The following is a 19877-nucleotide window of genomic DNA, read 5'->3' on the forward strand; positions in this document are numbered from 1 at the left end:
AGCTCTTCATATTTTTGGTACTCAGACAGGAGCAGGAAGATCTTGAGTTGAAGCACAATTCCACACTAAAACAGCTGATGAGGGAGTTTCATACACAGCTGGCACAAAAGGAGCAGGAGCTGGAAATGACCATAAAAGAGACCATTGGTAAGTAAACTTTTAAATTCAATTAAAAAACAAATCAGAATCAGCAGAGACTATTTATAATTTAAGCTTATTCTTTTCACACTGTGCTAAGTGCTTAAAGTAATTATAAAGTGGAGAAAAAAATGATTCTTGCCCAAGAAAGTTCTCTGATGGGAAACTGTGCTGCCTGAAAGTGGCTTGCCTGTCAGAGGGGAGGAGCAGGTGGAAGAACCTGAAAGCATTACCTGATTAATTACCTAACGAAGATACTTCTGCTCCGTGAGAAGGGTACATTTGGTCAATTTGATCAATTGATTTTAATCAAATTTAATTTGGAACAAGGGTTCTTACAGAAATTGGGATACAGATATTAATTCTTACCTAATGTATCTTCTTGTATTTGTCCATTTTTTATTTATTAGATAAAGCCCAGGAAGTGGAGGCTGAACTTTTGGAAAGCCATCAAGAGGAGACAAATCAGTTATATAAAAAAATTGTAGAGAAAGAAGATGATCTAAAAAGAACAGCCAAAAGATATGAAGAAATCCTTGATGTACCTTATTTTCTCTCTCTTGAAATTTAGCTGTAATAGATTTCATGGTAGTGCTAAAGAAGATTGGCTGTCAGATTTCCTGTTTTTTCTAGAGTAGAGGGTTTTTTTTTGGGGGGAGTCAATATTATTCAAATTAGTATTTCTCTACTGTTTGCAGATTTATAAGGAGTCTAATTGATTTCTGCTAGGATTGTAATTTTCTGATCAGTTTCTGCTAACCAGGCATATAGGCCACTTGAAACAACAGTGAGTTAGTAAGGGGAAGAATGAATTCTCTTCTATTCTATGTCTTTCTCCCAAATTCAGACCAAATTGTGAGAGCACCAGACTAAGAATGGAGAGCCTGTGCTTGGGACAGGTAGTGTGTGTATGAGCTTTAGCTGGGAACTTTCCAAGAGGGCCAGTTAACTTTATTTAATCCCTACCCAATTTGCATAGGTTTTGTTGCTCTCAAGGGAGTAAAAAAGATAGGAAAAAAAAAAAAAGGAATACATCAGCCAAATCTTTTATATGTAGTTTGGAAGCTAAATTCAATGTACTTATTCTTCTAGTGGTGGATTAGTATTGTCATTTTTGTGTATGAAGATAAGCCATGAATGCTAGTGAGTATTTGGACTGCAGAACATTTTTGAACGTAAAGCAGTGTAAATTATTCTTTGCTGGATTGTGGATTCTTTTTTTATTATTATTATTTTTTATTTTTGGCTGAGTTGGGTCTTCGTTGCTGCACGCAGGCTTCCTCTAGTTGCGGCAAGCAGGGGCTACTCTTCGTTGCGGTGTGCAGGCTTCTTATTGCGTTGGCTTCTCTTGTTGCAGAGCACGGGCCCTAGGCGCTCGGGCTTCAGTAGCTGTGGCACGTGGACTTCAGTAGTTGTGGCTCGTGGGCTCTAGAGCGCAGGCTCAGTAGTTGTGGTGCATGGGCTTAGTTACTCCACGGCTTGTGGGATCCTTCCGGACCAGGGCTCGAACCCGTGTCCCCTGCACTGGCAAGCAGATTCTTAACCACTGCACCACCAGGGAAGCCCCGCAAATTCCTTAGTTACTGCAAGCCTTATTTCACTATGTGCTAAAAACCAGTTGATGATTAGGAATGCATAAATTAGAGAATCATGCCTCAGCTGACTATGGCAGCAGTAGAAGTCTGAGCCAGGAACAGATTCTAGTAGTAATTATTTTATTTTATTTTTTAAAGTCTTATTTATTTATTTATTTTTGGCTGCATTGGGTCTTCTTTGCTGTGTGTGGGCTTTCTCTAGTTATGGTGAGCAGGGGCTACTCTTCGTTGCGGTGCGTGGGCTACTCTTCGTTGCGGTGCGTGGGCTATTCTTCGCTGCAGTGCATGGGCTTCTCATTGCAGTGGCTTCTCTTGTGGCAGAGCACAAGCTCTAGGTGCGGGGGCTTCAGTAGTTGTGGCGTGCGGGCTCTAGAGCGCAGGCTCAGTAGTTGTGGCACACGGATTTAGTTGCCCTGTGGCATGTGGGATCTTCCTGGACCAGGGCTTGAACCCATGTCCCCTGCATTGGCAGGCGGATTCCTAACCACTGCACCACCAGGGAAGTCCCAATTATTGTAAATGTATTTGAAAAAGCTGAAATTACCTGATAGATGAATATAAATGTTACCTTCTTGTAATTTTTGAGCTTTAGACCTCACTGTGAAAGAAAATTTGAACGATTTCACATTTTCCTATACTTACCTAGAGTATATTATGTGAAGCTTTAAAAAATACTGTTGTTTCTTGAATGCTTAGAGAATGTTGGGATTGGAAGATACATTACGGCTAGTTTAGGTTCATCTTCTATTTTTGTGGGTTTTTTGTGTGGCAGAAGCAGGAGAGTGAGTTCAGCATAGTCAAATGATTTCCCTAAAACTACACATGGCGAGTGGTGGAGCACTGATTCTTCGTTAGCTTCGTATATTTTATAAAGGCTTCTCCCTAAGGAAAGAACTTGGATAGTTAAGTCAGGGAGCTTTGTTCGCAGGGGATAAACTGTGTCACGGCTGTAGTGTTCCCTTTTGTGAACTACTTCTGTCTCTGAATGTGTGTATATGGGGGTGTGGAGGTAGCACACAGTACACTTTCCAAGGTCACAACAAGCCTCTGTAGGTGGAGGGGTGAGTGAACAGGGAGACAGGTAGCAGTTAATCTCTGGTATGGTTCCTCCTGGAAGATCTGCTGTTGATTAGAAAATAAATGGTCCTCCCAGCTTCAGGCTTGGAGTAAGTAGAACAAGTGGGCAGGAAGTGGAGGGTGGGCCAGAGGACTCAGGTGGACTCTTCCCCAGGCCCCTTAGACCAGCACTGTCCATTAGAAATACAATGCAAGCCACAAACGGGATTTAAGATTTTCTGGTATTCACATTAAAAAAAAAACAAAAGAATCAGCTGACTTTAATTTTGATAATAATGTTAGCTGACCCGTTATATCCAAGACATTATCATTGCAAGATGTAGTCAATATAAAAATGATACATGTATTAATTCTCTGAGATTCAGTGTGCTTCTGGGTTGGCAGCCTGTCTCAGTTTGGATTAGTCACATTTCAAGTGCTTATAGCCAGAGTACAGGGTGGCCAGTGATTAAATCAGCAGCCCCCATCGAAACACCCCCAATACATACTCTGTCTTGAAGAGTTTTTTTAAAACAGCATGTATTGCTAAAAGCAATATTACCAATTCTAGGTAAACACCATATTGCTTTGATTCTGAGACATATTCTCTTACCATTCTCCCATTTAAAATTTTCCAGAATTGGAGTTTTATATGGATTTGTATGTATTATGTAATACTTTTTTTCCCTCTGAAAAAGCTGTTATCAAATTGATGATTTGTCTTAATGATGACATTGTAGAATGCTATATTTTTCTCATCCATTAAAATAATTCCATGATTTGTTAATAGCAAAGTGGAGCACAGAGACATTTTCATTTTCTTGCTTTCACTGTCTTAGCTCACATTCTTAATGTTGCTTGGAGGAAACTGAGAACTTTGTCATCCTCGATTCACGCCTCCCGTCTTCCTCAGCCCCTCACACATCCACATCCACACACTTTTTAGGACATGAAATCTGCTGTCTTCCCTGATTTCCTAGGCAGAGAAGTCCCCTTTCTCACTTTAATTGTGGATCTCCAGCACATTCTCCAACATGTAACAGACTCTCAGCTGTAGTGTTTCATTGACTCCCATGGCCCGTTCCTCTCTTAACTCCACCACTTCTGCCATGGTCTAGGCTGCCGTATTCCATTTGGTCTGGCCTACTGTATTAATTTCCTGCCTGGTCTCCTTGCTCTTGTTTTTTTTTCCCCGTAAAGTATTCGTCTCTTCCTGTCAGAGTTATTGTCTATCTGGAAACAAAAGTGGGATCATATCCCTTCCCCTGAACACCTGCAGTGGCTTCCCTTGTCCCGGTGCCCCCATCCTCCGGGTCAGTCTGTGGTCTAGCTGAGCTCAGCTTTAGCTCCTTCCTCCCTGTATTTCACCTCTGCTCAGGCTTTTCCTGGTGCTTCAAGAGTACATTCTCACACTTCATGAGTTAGTGCAGCTGTTGTCATCTCTTTGGGCAGTTTTCTTTAAAAGTTTTAAATTTATCTTGTGTTCAGAAAAAAACATTTGAATCAAATGTATTCCTTGGTTTAAAGATCAAAATAATATTTAAAAAAGGTATACTTGGAGAATGGTCTTATCATGAGAATTGCATCCAAACTTTTCTCTGTATTCTACACCCTGTTCCCCTTCTCCCTCCACAGGTAACCATTAGTTTCTTATGTAATAATATTCCCGTATTTCCTTATGCAAACAGAAACAAAAATGAAATATATTCTTGTTTTTTCCCTGTCCTACCCCAGAGTTAGCTTTTTGAATATGCTTTTCTGCATCATATTGTTTTCACTTAGTTTTTTTTGAAACCCCTTAAAATAGAATTAATTGCACCTGTCTTCCTTTGGTACTTTATTACTTCACTTATGACATGTTACTTTTGTCATACATACATATGTGTGTAGGAATGTATTAATGTATCTGTCCTCTCCTCTAGAATATTAGCATCTTGTAGGCAGGGATCTTGCTGTTCATCTCTAGTCTTGAGGACCTAGCCAAATGCTTGGCACACACTAGACACTTGGTAAATTTTTTTTTTTTTTTTTGCCGTACGCGGGCCTCTCACTGCTGTGGCCTCTCCCGTTGCGGAGCACAGGCTCCGGATGCGCAGGCTCAGTGGCCATGGCTCACGGGCCCAGCCGCTCCGCGGCATGTGGGATCTTCCCGGACCGGGGCACGAACCCGTGTCCCCTGCATCGGCAGGCGGACTCTCAACCACCGCCCCACCAGGGAAGCCCAACACTTGGTAAATTTGAAGGAAGTGACACCTAGTAGGGCAAAGGGAGCATTCATTCGGGGAGAGGGGCTGGTGACATCTGAAAGGAGTTGAGTCTCACAAGTAAGGGAGCTGACTGCCTTCGTCCCAACCTCAGAGCAGTCTCACTGGGAGAGAGTAGCTCTTACAGCTACATTAGATACAAAACTGGTTTCTTTTTGACATTTACTGTATTTTAGTGATTTGGTTTTGGCATAATAGTCTTTAAAACATAATTTCCATGTATGTGCATAAATATTCAGTTTAGTTTTTCTTACTGTTTTTACTTCAGAGCAAGCAGTATTGCTTTCTTTCCCCCTTCAAGAAGACAGAAAGCTTTTACAAAGGAAATTATAGAACTGTTTCTTAAATTAGAAACAACACATCAAGGATTCTTTTCCAATTCTTAGAGGGCTTGCTTTCTATTGGTATCTCCCAGCTGTCAAAGGCAATGTCAGACATAGCTGATTGTCACATCAGAATCTGGACCTAACTGAATAAGTAGCTGTAAGAGGTGATCCTTTCAAACAAGGCTAGACCACATTGACACAGACATCCACACAGGATATGTGATGGTAGAATAAAAACAGTTAGTAAACCAGGATTGCAGGCAGTTACAGATTTACAGTAGTTTCTGATCAGTGGTGTTTTAGGGTGGAGGCTGGGTTAGAGTGCCTTGGGCAGATGTTGAAGGAGGCTATTTACAAGAGACCCCTGCTTTGCTTATGTTGAGAGAAGGGGTTCGTTCTTTTTCAGTTGATCTAAGTTTCATGACAAGTGGTATTTAAAGTTAGATTTTTGAGGTGTCTTGTGGTTTGTTGCTTTATTTTGTGCCTTGGGGCCTGTTTTTGTTTTTGAGAATGATGTTTCTTGGTTCTGGCAAGTCAGCATCTGTTAAATCAGATAGCCGCTTGTGGCTGTTTTCCTGTTTAGTCTCTTACTCAGCAAGCACTTGTCCTGTCTTCATTACTCAAATCTGATCAATATTCCAATGTCAAATGTTCTTTTAGCACAAAGGTTATTGCAAGATTTATAAGAGCAAGGAGAGGTCTGGACTGCTTTGTACAACAAATGATGGCAATTATCAAGACAAATGAAAAAATTTAAGGGTGGGCAACAGCCTTTTACCAGGGCAGTCAGAACAGAAGAGAGAATGATTTGTATGCCAAATTTTATAAAAAGGATTTCTGAACCAGTAAATCATGTATTACTTTTGCAGCCTTGTCTGTTTTCTGCAAAGTTCAGGGCAAATGGATACATTATGTTAGTTACCAATACATTGGACAGTAATTTTTTTTCAAAAATAGATTTTAGTTGAACATTTTACTCCAAAGAACCACTGGTATGGTTTGCAGGCAGATGTGAAGGGGACGTAGAGGTTTGCTAACTAGGACAAAGAACCATCTTGATTTGTGCAGCCCTTCCCAAGGGGCTGAGAAAAAACCTCCACAACTTCTTGTGATCAGTAAGTTGCCAGCTGGTTGAGCAGTGCTGTGCATAAAACTAGTTTATATTGGATATTTTCTAGAAATCAAATCCTAGTGTAGAAAAGGCCAAAGTCTTAAAACAGAGATTCTATTTTACAGTTTTGTCACAACGCTGTTATACACCTAAGTGTTGCTTAAACCTTGGAACCCTAGTTTAAGGGGAAAGAAACAGCTTGATGAGCTTTATGGGGTGGGGGCAGGAGGACTGAGGGTGGGAAAAGTCATCCTAGGAAGAGTGAGCAGCTTTTAAAAGGGCTTAGAGTTAAAAGTGGGGCATGATGAGGGAAGGTGTTTAGAGCACAGTAATGAATTACAGTAAAAACAGTGGTTTGTGTTTCCAAAAATGTGTAGGTGTTGGTTTCTCCTACAAAGGTAGTTTTCTCTAGATCATGTTGCCTCTTTACTGCATTCTTTTTGATATGTTTGTTAATATTTTTTTTATTCTAAAGGCTCATGAAGAAGAAATGACTGCAAAAGTAAGAGATCTACAGACTCAACTTGAGGAGCTGCAGAAGAAATACCAGCAAAGGCTAGAGCAGGAGGAGAACCCTGGCAATGATAAAGTGAGGGGAACTGGACTTGGCTCCATACGTTCCTTGAAAACATTGTCGTTTTCACTGGCTTGCCTACTAACATACCTTCCTACCTCATCTAATCCTAACAAAAGCCTTTCAAGAGGGAGATTCCTGCCTCTCTTTTTTTTTTTTTTTTTTTTTCCTGTACGCAGGCCTCTCACTGTTGTGGACTCTCCCGTTGCGGAGCACAGGCTCCGGAAGCGCAGGCTCAGCGGCCATGGCTCACGGGCCTAGCCACTCCGCGGCATGTGGGATCTTCCCAGATCGGGGCACGAACCGGTGTCCCCTGCATCGGCAGGCGGACTCTCAACCACTGCGCCACCAGGGAAGCCCCTGCCTCTCTTTTATAGACAGTGAAACTGAGGTTCAAAGAGGTTAAATAAAATGTTGAAGCTCACACAGTAAATATTCTATTGGGAATATAAACCCAATCTTCCAGACTTCAGAGCCTAGGGCGTTTCTGTGATACCAGTGCTTCTCAGTCTTTCCCGTGGAAAGAACAGCAGAGGAGAGTTAACCTCATAGCCCTGGGGCAGAGCCAAAAATGGTCCATAGAAAGTATGATAATTTTAGATTTTTATATTTTGTGCTAAGAATTCATATAAATTTTACATTCTCTATAACAGCAGTCCCCAACCTTTTTGGCACCAGGGACTGGTTTTGTGGAAGACAGTTTTTCCACGGACCAGGGGGTGGGGTGGGGGGAGGATGGTTCAGGCGGTAACGTGAGTGATGGGGAGCGGCAGATGAAGCTTTGCTTCCTCACCTCCTGCTGTGAGGCCTGGTTCCTAAGAGGCCGTGGACCGGTCCACGGCCCGGGGGTTGGGGGACCCCTGCTCTATAATATATCCTTATTTGTAGTCACATAAAAATGTTTTTAGTTGTATACCTTTGAGAAAAACAATGTCTCCTTTTCTCCTTGGTTAATGGGCCAGTTGTAGATGCAGTGGGATTATTTTGGAAAATTGCACTGAATTCAGAGAGATCTGGCACTCCATATCTAGGCTTTTTTTTTTTTCTTTCTGTTTTTAATAATCCCGATCTTTAAGTAAAAATGATGCTGTGAGAGGCCATGTTTACCTTTTGGCTTCCTGTCCTGCTGGACACCCCAACAAGGGCACACCCGCAGGGATTGTGGGCCCCCATTCAAGAATCTGGGCAGTGTACCATTGTACGTCTAAAATGTTCTCACTCATTCCAGTATGGTCTTCAATAGCTCTGTCATGAGGGTCTTGGGAAAGGTGGACACATTCATGGCTTCATCCTTTAGTTATAGAGGATTCATTACAGAAGTCAGTGACCAGATAGAAATTTTCTAGACAACCAATTACATGGATCACTTTTCCAAAATGGAGAGAAGAGGACTTTATAAAAGGCTTGCTATGCTGTGCTGCTTGGTACATATATCTTGATTATTAGCAACGAGCAAAGCTGAGTAGACTCTTTCTCTCTTTCTTTACTAGCTACTAAGTTCTATTGTTTTAGTTTTCTTTGGTTTTGTTTTTTTTTTGCCATTTGCTCACAATATCAATATACTTGGTTCTGTTAAATGTTGCTTCCTATGAGCCAAATAAGTGTATTCTACTCTGTAACATGTTGTTTTCCTTAGTATCAAATTAAGTATTAATGTTGCATAAAGTGGCACTGAGGCCTGTGTCAAGATCCCATCGAGTATTGAAACATTATGAAATTAATATTCAGGAGGTCTTTTGAGTCCTTTACCTTGTAGCATAAGAAAGGAGAAACTATCCTTAACTTTTATTTCTACTCTAAAAAATATTTTTCTTTTTTATTCTTTTCCTTTTTGAACATCTTTCGGTGCTTCTGGGATATCTTGAACTACATGTCAGTGTTGAGTTCAATGAAAAATAATTTGTAATTATTGTGTAGAGTGGATTCCCAGAAATGGTCCTTTAGAATTTTCCTTAAAGGGCCCATGTGCTATAAATAGATGTTAATATGTTTAATCTTTTCAAATTGTACAAGTAATAGATGAATACATTCTTGTTAAAAAAAAAGAAGTCAGATAATACAGAAGTATATAGATAAACCCTTCCTGGTGGATACCTCCTTTTCCCAAGTGGTAATCATTGTTAGGAGTTTGGTGGGTGACCTTCCAGTCATTTTTCTTTGTGTTTACCTATCTTTATGTATATTTACATTTTAATAGTTTGTATACCAACATAGACCAGGTTTAAAAGCAAATATCTAAAGTCTCAAATCTAACCACTCTCTTAAGACTGTAACACTAAATTTTTGTTTCCTTGTAATTTCATATTGTTCCATTTTATTATTTCTTGTAGATTTTATTATATGCACTAATTTTTTTTTCTTTTCCATTTTTAGGTAACAATTATGGAGCTACAGGTAAGACTAGTTTTTCATTGAATTTGAGTGAAGGTAGTCTATTTTCAGGAGCGTTCTTAACTTTAGGTTAAAACATAAAGAGACTTGTTCTCAGGAGAAATTTACCAAGCAGTATAGAAATGTGTCCAGGCAATGATGAAACCCATATGCATCTCAGATCTGACTTCTTGTTCTTTCAGACACAACTAGCACAGAAGACTACTCTAATCAGTGATTCAAAGTTGAAAGAGCAAGAGTTCAGAGAACAGGTACAGGTCTAATTGGTGCCTTTTATTTTGAGATGACTTCCTTGATTTCTGTTAGTATGTTCTTGGAACTCATTTAGCTAGTTTTTTAAAAAGTGGATTTAATACTCATTTATTAATTGACTTTGCAATCTTGTCTTACACAGGAAATTTTATTCCCAAACCTGAAGGTGCTAGAGCATATCTTTATAAATTTGTGATCACGTATATTTAAACAAGAACATTTGCATTCATATTATCTAGTTACAGAACATTCCATCACCCCCAAAAGGAAACCCCATACCCATTAAGCTGTCACTCCCTATTACCTCCTCCCCCCAGCCTCTCACTACCACAAATCTGCTTTTTGTGTCTGTGGATTTACCTATTCTGAGTATTTTATATAAATAGAATCATATTAATACATGAGCTTTTAATTTATTTATTATTATTTCTTTTTGCGGTACGTGGGCCTCTCACTGTTGTGGCCTCTCCCATCGCGGAGCACGGGCTCTGGACGCGCAGGCTCAGCGGCCATGGCTCACGGGCCTAACCGCTCCAGGGCATGTGGGATCTTCCCGGACCAGGGCATGAACCCGTGTCCCCTGCATCGGCAGGTAGACTCTCAACCACTCAGCCACCAGGGAAGCCCAATACATGAGCTTTTTAATCTGACTTCTTTCACTTAGCATGATGTTTTTAAGGTTCATCCGTGTTGCAGCATATATCAGTACTTCACTCCTTTTTATGGCAGAGTAATATTTCATTGTATAGATATACCACATTTTGTTAACTTATTCATCAGTTGTTGTATGTTTGGGTTGTTTCTACCTTCTGCCTATTGTGAATAGTGCTGCTAGGAACATTGTTTACAAGTTTTTGTTTGAATAACTGTTTCCTTTTTTGGGTTATGTACTCAGGAGTGGGATTGCTAGATCGTATGGTAATTATATGTTTAGCCCTTTGAAGACCCATCAAACGGTTTTACATTGTGGACACCATTTTACATTCTGACCACAAAGTATAAGAATTTCAACTTCTCCACATCTTCCCCAGCAAGTGTTTTGATTATAACTATCCTAGTTGGTATGAAGTGATATCTCATTATGGTTGTAATTTGTACTTCCCTAGTGACTAATGATGTTGAGCATCTTATTATTTATATATCTTCTTTGGAGCAATGTCCTTTGCTCATTTTTAAGTTGGGTCATTTGTTTTTTGTTGTTGTTGAATTGTAAATGTACTTTATATATTCTGGATATAAGTCCCTCATTAGATATATTTGCAAATATTTTCTCCCATTCTGTGGGTTGTCTTTTCAGTTTCTTGATAATGTCCTTTGAGGCACAAACATTTTATATGTTTTTTCTTTCGTTGTCTCTGATTTTGGTGTCATATCTAAGAAACCATATGTATTAATTTTTTTTTGCCTATATCCTATATTCAGCATTAAGAAAATCTAGTGGCTACAGCAGTCTTTTTCTTACATATGATTTCCATATGAATCTTACGATTGGAATATTTGTTATTTTTAGATTCACAATTTAGAAGACCGTTTGAAGGAATATGAAAAGAATGTATATGCAACAACTGTGGGGACACCTTACAAAGGTAGGAATGATCTCTCATCATGTTCTCTATGGTTATCTTGTATTGGTGGACTTCTGGATGATTTTCAATTTTGTCTTTGTTAATCTCATTCTTTACAAGGAATATATTTTATCTTTGTAATTCACCAGTAACAACTAGTTTTATGGAAAGAATGGTAGTAATCTAGAACAAAATTAATGCGTATTTGTTGTAAAAAAAAAAATGCTGCCATGTTTAAGTGAAACTGCAAGTTCCCACTTCATTCTCCACTCTCCAGCTGAACCTGGTTTACAATTTACATATATTTTTCCAGACTCTTCTGTGTGTATCCAGACATTTATGTAAACCACTACATGTACCCATACAAACTCAGAGTTACATATTTTAGATGCTTCTGTTTTTTACTATTACAATAATGCTGTAATTGCTATTTTTAAACTAGGATTAAAGGAGAAAATAATTTATTTCAAGGTGAGGAAGGATGATTTGGAAGTATTACTCTGTTGACTTAAGTTATGTATGCCACTTACAAAGGATTCTAAAGATGAGCTTGAGTCTTTCTGAATAACAATTTCCCATTCTCAATTTCACTGCCTTACTGCATTAAGAATAGTTTTATTTTGCTAAATGTTTTGTAAACCTTTCTGCTTTTTCATGGAAGGCACTGGGGCATGAATCTAAGCCATTTCACATTCTTTTGTGTTTTTGAAAGCTCTTGTTGTGAAATAACATAAGACATTATACAGTTTTTAATTAAACAAGGACTTTCTTTGATTCTTTCCAAAACACACTTCAAAAAGAAGAGAAAACCAACTTGGGAGTTTCCTATGGCTCATTGCAGAGAAAGTTCCTGCTACAAAGACTGTTTGCCATAGCTAAGTCAACATATGTGATTCTTAGCGTACAACTGCCAAATTAGTGCCCAGCCGTGCATAGGGAATAGTATTGATTCTTTTTTTTTTTAGTTTCAACTTAAGAATTTCATACTTAATTTTCCTTTTTTCTCAAACTGTAAAATGAACACATATGTACAGTTTTTTAAATAACTGACACATATATAATACTGTCAGGAACTGTTATAAAACACATTTTGTCTATCAGCTCATCTAATCCTGTCAACAATCCAAGCAGTCTGTTTGAATTTGCACATTAATCTCTTTGCTATGCTTTTAGATGTTTCTTGGTGCAGAAGGCTTTTCAGATTACCTAGTGTGCCATACTTCTGGAAGTGGATGCAAGTATAGACTTCACATGATGCATAATTATGAATTCATTCAAATTAAAGTTTGTCACAGTGTGACTTCATATACCTGAACTGTATTTATTCTTTATTTTTAGATTGAAATGGAGCTTGATTAATAGATGAACTGTAAATTTTATGACAGTCTTTTTAAGTTGTTGAATCAAAGTATCTGAAAACCACTATATTGGCATTATTATTTCATGCATTTTCAAGTTATTTTATCTACCTTGTGTTTCAGAACTGTTCAGAAAACTTGATTTAAACTTCAGTGCTTTCAGGTTTGGAATACTGGAATATCTAGAATACTATTCTGAGTTACTAAACTCTTAAACAAAATAAAAATGATTGTTCATTTTAGTCATTGTAGGATATCTGAAGCCAACCACATAATATTTAGGAAAGAAATACCAGTTCTGAGGAATCTTTGTATTCCCTAGGTCTAGTCTTTTTAAATTGCCATGCCAGAAAGATGAAGAAGAAGTTTGAGGATGGGGGGAATGTGAGAAATAAAATTGCTATAATAATTCTTGTTTTCTCTTCCAAGGGAAAAAATACCAACTGGAATGCTTAATGTATATGTAATGTAATGCAGTACAATACTTACAATATAATACAATTAATACAAGAGTGATGCCTCTCTCTTTGTTCCTTTGATTGTCTTTTAGTTTGTCTTTTTCTAAGTAATAAGTAGCTCATCTGGTTTTGTCTTTACAGTTTGGTCTGTTTTTTTTATTTGACAGGTGGCAATTTGTACCATACTAATGTCTCGCTCTTTGGAGAACCTACCGAGTTTGAGTATTTGCGAAAAGTGCTTTTTGAGTATATGATGGGTCGTGAGACTAAGGTATAAATCATGTCTGGTGATTTGGCATGTGGTTTAATTTAAAAGGAAATATGTCCCATTTTTAATACACATATTGATGTTATATGTTTACTATTAGCAGACCATACATGCTGATAGTAGGCAATAGGTAATTGTGTTATTGCTCTTTGTTTGCAAAAGTGAATTGGCAGATCTTGCTTATATTTGTTACATTTATAAAATATTAATTTAGAAAATACTGGTGGATGATGCTAAAAAATAAAAATCAAAATTTCATTAACTTAATACTTTGTGAAGCATGTGACTACTTTTTTGACTTCAAATCTTAAAGGTAGGAGAATAGATGGAGACTATTTCATGGAGACATGAGGATAGCATGGCTAGTATTGGAAATGGTCCTAATTAAGAATGACTATGCAGGAATATTTAGAAATATTTTACTTTAGTCACTGTAAGAAAGTTACTCTTGCACATATGGAATATTGACCGTTTAAAAATAACCACACTGTGTAAGTAATAATGCTTGGTTAATTTGTTTTCTAGAATGTTAAATTTATTATAAGGTCCTTGAGTGTAGAGTCTTGTCTTACTGTTATTTGTATCCCCAGCAGTGTTTTTAAAAGAGCCTTATATCAGACATTTTGTAAATATATCTTTAATTGAATTGATTGCATTTAGGGAAATTCATGAGCCTTTTCTCAAAGTTTTTCATTTGAAGCAATTTCTGTTTCTGATATTATTTCAACTTTTTACCTTCATGAACTTTTACATTGTCCTTATATGTTGGCTGAGAATGGGATAATGAGTTTTCTAAGAAATTATCAGTGTTTTAATTTATGGGTCTGTGGGGATTACTGAGTGCTAAACCTGTTCAGGAATTGATTTGGTAAATATATTTAAGACCTAAAAATTAGGACATAAGAAAATCTCTTAATTATGTTATGGGGACTTCCCTGGTGGCGCAGTGGTTAAGAATCCGCCTGCCAATGCAAGGGACATGGGTTCGATCCCTGGTCCGGGAAGATCCCACATGCCGTGGAGCAACTAAGCCCATGCGCCACAACTACTGAGCCTGTGCTGTAGAGCCCACGAGCCACAACTGCTGAGCCCATGTGCCCCAACTACCGAAGCCCACGTGCCTAGATCCCATGCTCCGCAGCAAGAGAAGCCACCACAGTGAGAAGCCTGTGCACCACAACAAAGAGTAGCCCCCACTTGCCGCAACTAGAGAGAAGCCTGCACGCAGCAACGAAGACACAACACAGCCAAATAAATAAATAAATAAATAAAATTTATTTAAAAAAAAAAAAAGGATGTTATGAATTGTAGATTCAGCTAAACACCAGGAGCTATAGGGCTAGAAGTCGTTTGAATCCTTGACACTATAGAAGTCTAACTTCACTGTATCAGATAGTTCAAATTAAAGTAATGTCTAGTGTGATCCTGAACATGAATCATAGGCAGGATATATTAATTCACAGTAACTCAGTACCTTTTTTTCTTAAGGACTTTTTTTTTTTTTTTAATTCAGAGGATAGCTAAAACTCATTTTCTCCTTATCTTTAAAAAACAAAGTCAATGAAATGTAACTTTCTCTTACTATGCCCTGATTGGATAGCAGCCTGTATTTGAGGTGGGGTAGATAGTTTAAAGTTACCTTGTTATTGCAGGGAAGGGGGAAAAGCATTTCTTTATGAAAAACAGCATCTCAGGAACTTCAGCTACTCTGGTTTATTCGTTGAGTCTAAAGCTATCATCCCTGAGTTGTTGCTAAATAAATTATTTAGTCTTTTCTCGATCTGCAAAATGAAGAGAGTGTGACTGCCTCAGCCTGTGTCTTCTGGATGTTGTGAGCCTGTGTGGTGGGATGAGATCCCTACAGAGTTTGAGTCCTGGGGAAAGGCCCAGCCCAGCATGAGATACGTTCTGGGGTGGTACCACTTCAGCCAGGTCTCAGGGCTCTGCATTTCCTCCTAGGCTGTGACTTGGGAGACAGCTAGAAGGGACGCTCTTGAGGCACGGGCAGCCCTAGCTAACACATGGCTGGGAATCTGTGTTGAGGCGGCTCTCTCTGATCTTTATCTTCAGCATTCAGTGTGCTTTTCTGGTTACCAAGACTGAGTAGTCTTTTATTCTGCCATCACATTTTATAAGTCAATATTGAAAATTGGCAGTAGATATTCAGTTTAATTTACTTCATGTTTATTGAACACTTACTATATGTGGTCCTTTGTTTATCACCATGATGGATAAGGAGATGAAAATTGACACCATCCCTAACTTTAAGGTGTTTACCATATAGTGAGAAAGTGGAGCTGTTTACTAAGCACAGTATGGTGCAGACTGTAGCACAGTGTCCTCATGTTTACTTGTGGGAAGGTCAAGGACATCATGGAGAAGGAGATGTATATACAGGCCTTTACAAGGGGGCATAGATTTTGATAGATGAGCTCAGACAGGAGGAAAGCCCAGACAGAAAGTCCAAGACAGGAAATTGAGTGTGGGCTTTGGAATGACAAGTAGTCCGCTCCAACTAAAATACCAGCTCTATGAGGTGGAAGTGACTCTGCTTAGGACTGCAGGGTGTGGAGGGCCTGGAGTATTCTCAGAGTTTTACCTGTAGGTTGTTGGCGGGTAACCCTGAAAATTTTTGAGCAGGGGTTGACAAAATCAGAGCTATTTTTAGACATTTCTTTTGTTGATTTGCCTAATTTCCATACATTCACAAAGAATTTGAAATGGAGACCAGGTTGTGGTTTTAGAACAAGCTGGAGTATATTGTGGCCTTTGTGATTTGATCACCATCTGCCGTTGTTTCTTGTCCAGTAGGATCTGTATGTCATCCCACCTGTCTTTCTTCATATGCTTTTGTACACAGTGTTCCCTATTTGATGAGGCAGATGATTTTTCTAAGACCACATATGTGATACACATTCTTATAGTACGAAGTTAAGTAAACTCCCCTTCTTTCTTCTGTCCTTGCACTTTCTTTTTGTTGGGTTTTGAGCCTCCATGCTATTTTTGATGCTTAAATTCAGCCTGTTCTCCTTTTCAATAGAAAGTGTTTCTCATTCTATCCTTTATTGACTCCTTTCCCTAAAGAAAACATGGCAGGAGAGGCCACTTCTAAACCAGGTGGCTCATTTGAACTTTTCCTTACTTCCCAGGACCTAAGGAAACTTTAGGTTTAGGTACATAGAGTAGACAGTCTGATTTCTTTCCCAAGATTCAGCAAAGAGCCTGGGCTTTCCATTAAAGTGTTTTCTGACAAGCCAGGGAAGAGCTTTTAAATCTTTACTAGGTAATCAACTGCAAATGCTGCATCAGTGATGAATTTAGAGGTGGGTTTCCCATTTAACATTGTCTAGAAGTGTGAAGAGGCAACTAGCCACAGTTGGTTTTATTTTTTGTCTTGTTTTTTGGTTTTTGTTTTTGTTTTGACAGACATGTTTGTGCATAGATGTGCACTATGCAGTTTCATAGTGAATATAAATGGGCTTTTGGGTTTCTGAACTTGTTAAGCTATTGAAATTAAAGAAATGTTCCCTATAATTGTGAATCCCTGAATTTTAGATTTTTGGTACTTCCTAAAAACAGTCTTCATAGATAGTATACCAGAAACCATTTAAAATTTCCAGAGTGCTAATAAAAAGAATATTGAAATAGTTACTACTTCATATTTCTCTTCCCATTTCATGCCACATATACACTTGGTTTCTAGACTTCAGTTTAGCACAGAAGATTCTGTTCTATTTAGGCAATACAATTTAAAGGATGAGGAAGGAAGGAGGGCTGAAACTAAAATCTTGCTCTTTGTGGGGTTTGTGGTTGAGGAATAGTGTTAGTTGATCTGTTAGTTGAAATAAATATTAGAAATATGTAAAGTGCCTTGCCTAGGCTTAGCACATAGTAAGAATTTTTTTAAATGTTAGTTCTTTTCCTTCCTGGAAATAGTTATACTTTTTTTCTAATGATGTATGTTCCTAAAATTTTGGTTAATTCTATTATGTTATCTTTTACTCAGTGACCTTCTGCAGTCACACACTCTTCCCCACCCTGCCATACACACACACAGTCTTGTAACTATGAACAAAGAATGTTAGAGTCAGCTTTCTGGTGAGCCTCCCATCCTCTGTAGCACTACAGTAAGTAGTACTACTACTAATCCTCAGGAGAGCGCTAGTACCTGAATTTGTATGTAAGCACTGAACTTGTTATCCTACTTATTTCATAAGTGGTATCTTCTTTCCTCTCTGTCTCCCTCAAACCATGTCATCTTGATACAAAATAGGGAATTTCAACCTTTGAGGAGAATTTTCCACGAGCTTATGGGTGACAGTCTGACTTACGGTATATTTATTGAGATCTGCACAGTTTATGATCTTGTTTGCAAGCCACCATGTGTAATGTTTTGATTCATCCTGTTTTCTACCAAACAAAACATCTTGTGTTTATTTAAAATGTAATTTGTATTTCTATTAGGCTGATGTGCTGCATGTATTAAAAAATACCTATAAGCATGTTCATGTTCATGCAGTAGCCCGTGTTTATGAGATATATGATGTGATTTAGTTCAAGCTGAACTTGGGAGTCTCTAAATCTGATTGTTTAGAGCATATGTTTTGGCAATACATCACTTACTAGGTAGATTTCTACAAATAAAAAGCCTTATAAAATGAATGAGTAATAAAGTTTCATTTTAATAAGACAGAGGGCCAAGAGCATTAGAACTGTATATAGCTTCATGCTATTGTAAATACATCTTCTTAAAATAATATCAACCCAGACCTTGTGAGGGATCCTTTCAAATTGAAATTCTAGCGTTGGCTGTTATTTCCTTGACCAGTACCTTCACATCATACTTCTTTGGTCGTGGCTTCCATTGAGAGCACTAAAGAATTCCACCAGCAGAACATGTCAGAATGGGGTGAGACCCATCTGCTCCACTGTCTAGTGATCGTCTCTTGTCTTTTTTGTAGACCATGGCAAAGGTTATAACCACTGTACTGAAGTTCCCTGATGATCAGACTCAGAAAATTTTGGAAAGAGAAGATGCTCGGCTCATGGTAAGCTTTAAGAATAGGCTATAGATAGAAGACAACTTTATCTCATCTGTTTACATTCTGCTTCACTTACAAAGACTTTGAGTTGGTAAGAGAAATTTAAAAGTTTTCATCTTTATTGTACTGTAGCCTGAAAAATGAGAGTGAAACTACATTAAGAAAATTAAACTGAGGGCACATCTGAATGGATGCCCTCAAGGAAAGAACAGTCTTATTTAATAGTATGTATGAGGTTGACACCAGTATGTGCTATATGAGATTTCTGGAACTTGGACTCTTTATGGGAAGGATGGAAAAGGCATTTGTTCTGGTATATCCAGTAATAATTTTTTAAGCCGAATTATATCATGATGTTAGGTGTTTTGTAGATTACAATTCCTTATTCTACTTCACTTGATTTCTAAATACAATAATTCTGAGTATAAGAGTTTAAGCATTTTTTTGCGCTTTTGACATATATCCTGCAAGGGAAATGTACATAACTGAATTCTTAGAAACCTTTGTGTCAAGTCAGCTGTGACTGAAATGAAACAAACACATACTTCATAAATTATGCAAAATTCCCTTTGCCTAACTTCTTTTTGTGCTGAACCAATAATACAGTAAGAAGATCCATTCTAAGCATAGAATGAAATTTGTGCTGTTTTCCTGTCTGGCCCTTAGCTGTCGCTTTCTGCTTCCTTTTCTTGTCTTGCTAATAGCCTGTAGCTCTTCCACATCTTCCCCCCAATTTCTTTACCTATTTCATGATCCCAGTACTGCTGTTTTTTTCACTCTCCTATTTAAAGTAAACAAAGATCTACTCTTTAGTGATGGGTTAGCCCATGTCTGAGTATCTCCAGTAAGAAGGACTAAGTCAATAAGTAATTACCCTTAAGAATCCTGTCTTATCTCTACAGACTGTGGATTTCTTACAAAAATTCTGGCTTATCTTGATCCCAAGTCTCCCTTTCTGTTGTGGTCACCAATCTGTTCTGGTTCTAACCCATGGAACTCAACCAAGAACCCACAGATGGCCTGGGTGGAGGGCTTTTACCTTCCAGGCTAAATAACCCCAGCACTTATCAGCCATCTATGAAGTTCCTCTCCTTTGACCCATTGCATGTTCTGACCTCTTTCTGGCTTCCTCTAAGGTCATCCCAGCATCCCTGACTTTTGTCCCAGTACTCCATTGTATACTGTATTATTTACCTATTGTATATTTTCTGAGAGAGTTGCAGTTATTTTGGTTAGCCTTTGTTTTTTTTGGTGAAGCATTTCTCCATGGTATCTAGTGGTCTGAAAAATATTGCCATACCTCTGTAGTTATTTCTGGTTATAGATATTTTTGATAAAGAAGTATGTAACTATAATGTATGCCCTTCATCAGTAGAGAGAATGTTGTTTTAAATATAGCAAAACATCCAATTCTATAATCTGTAGTCCACTCAGAGTGGTTTTCCTCTTCACCTAGTAAACAACTGTGTCATTGTGAAA

At 38.2% G+C, this 19877-nt stretch overlaps 1 protein-coding gene across 4 annotated transcripts in view; it reads left to right on the forward strand.

Annotated features, from left to right (window-relative positions):
* Window positions 1-19877, forward strand: part of GOLGA4 (golgin A4) — a 111696-nt gene that overhangs the window by 82779 nt on the left and 9040 nt on the right. For all 4 annotated transcript variants that reach the window (XM_060109167.1, XM_060109168.1, XM_060109169.1 and 1 more), the window contains 8 exons: window positions 26-147; window positions 549-679; window positions 6966-7079; window positions 9438-9458; window positions 9638-9706; window positions 11218-11293; window positions 13256-13359; window positions 18318-18404. In XM_060109167.1, the coding sequence (XP_059965150.1) occupies window positions 26-147; window positions 549-679; window positions 6966-7079; window positions 9438-9458; window positions 9638-9706; window positions 11218-11293; window positions 13256-13359; window positions 18318-18404 (724 nt within the window). The remainder of the gene's footprint in view (window positions 1-25; window positions 148-548; window positions 680-6965; window positions 7080-9437; window positions 9459-9637; window positions 9707-11217; window positions 11294-13255; window positions 13360-18317; window positions 18405-19877) is intronic.

Source organism: Mesoplodon densirostris, chromosome 10 (assembly GCF_025265405.1).
Source record: "Mesoplodon densirostris isolate mMesDen1 chromosome 10, mMesDen1 primary haplotype, whole genome shotgun sequence".
In the NCBI taxonomy this organism is placed as follows: domain Eukaryota; kingdom Metazoa; phylum Chordata; class Mammalia; order Artiodactyla; family Ziphiidae; genus Mesoplodon; species Mesoplodon densirostris.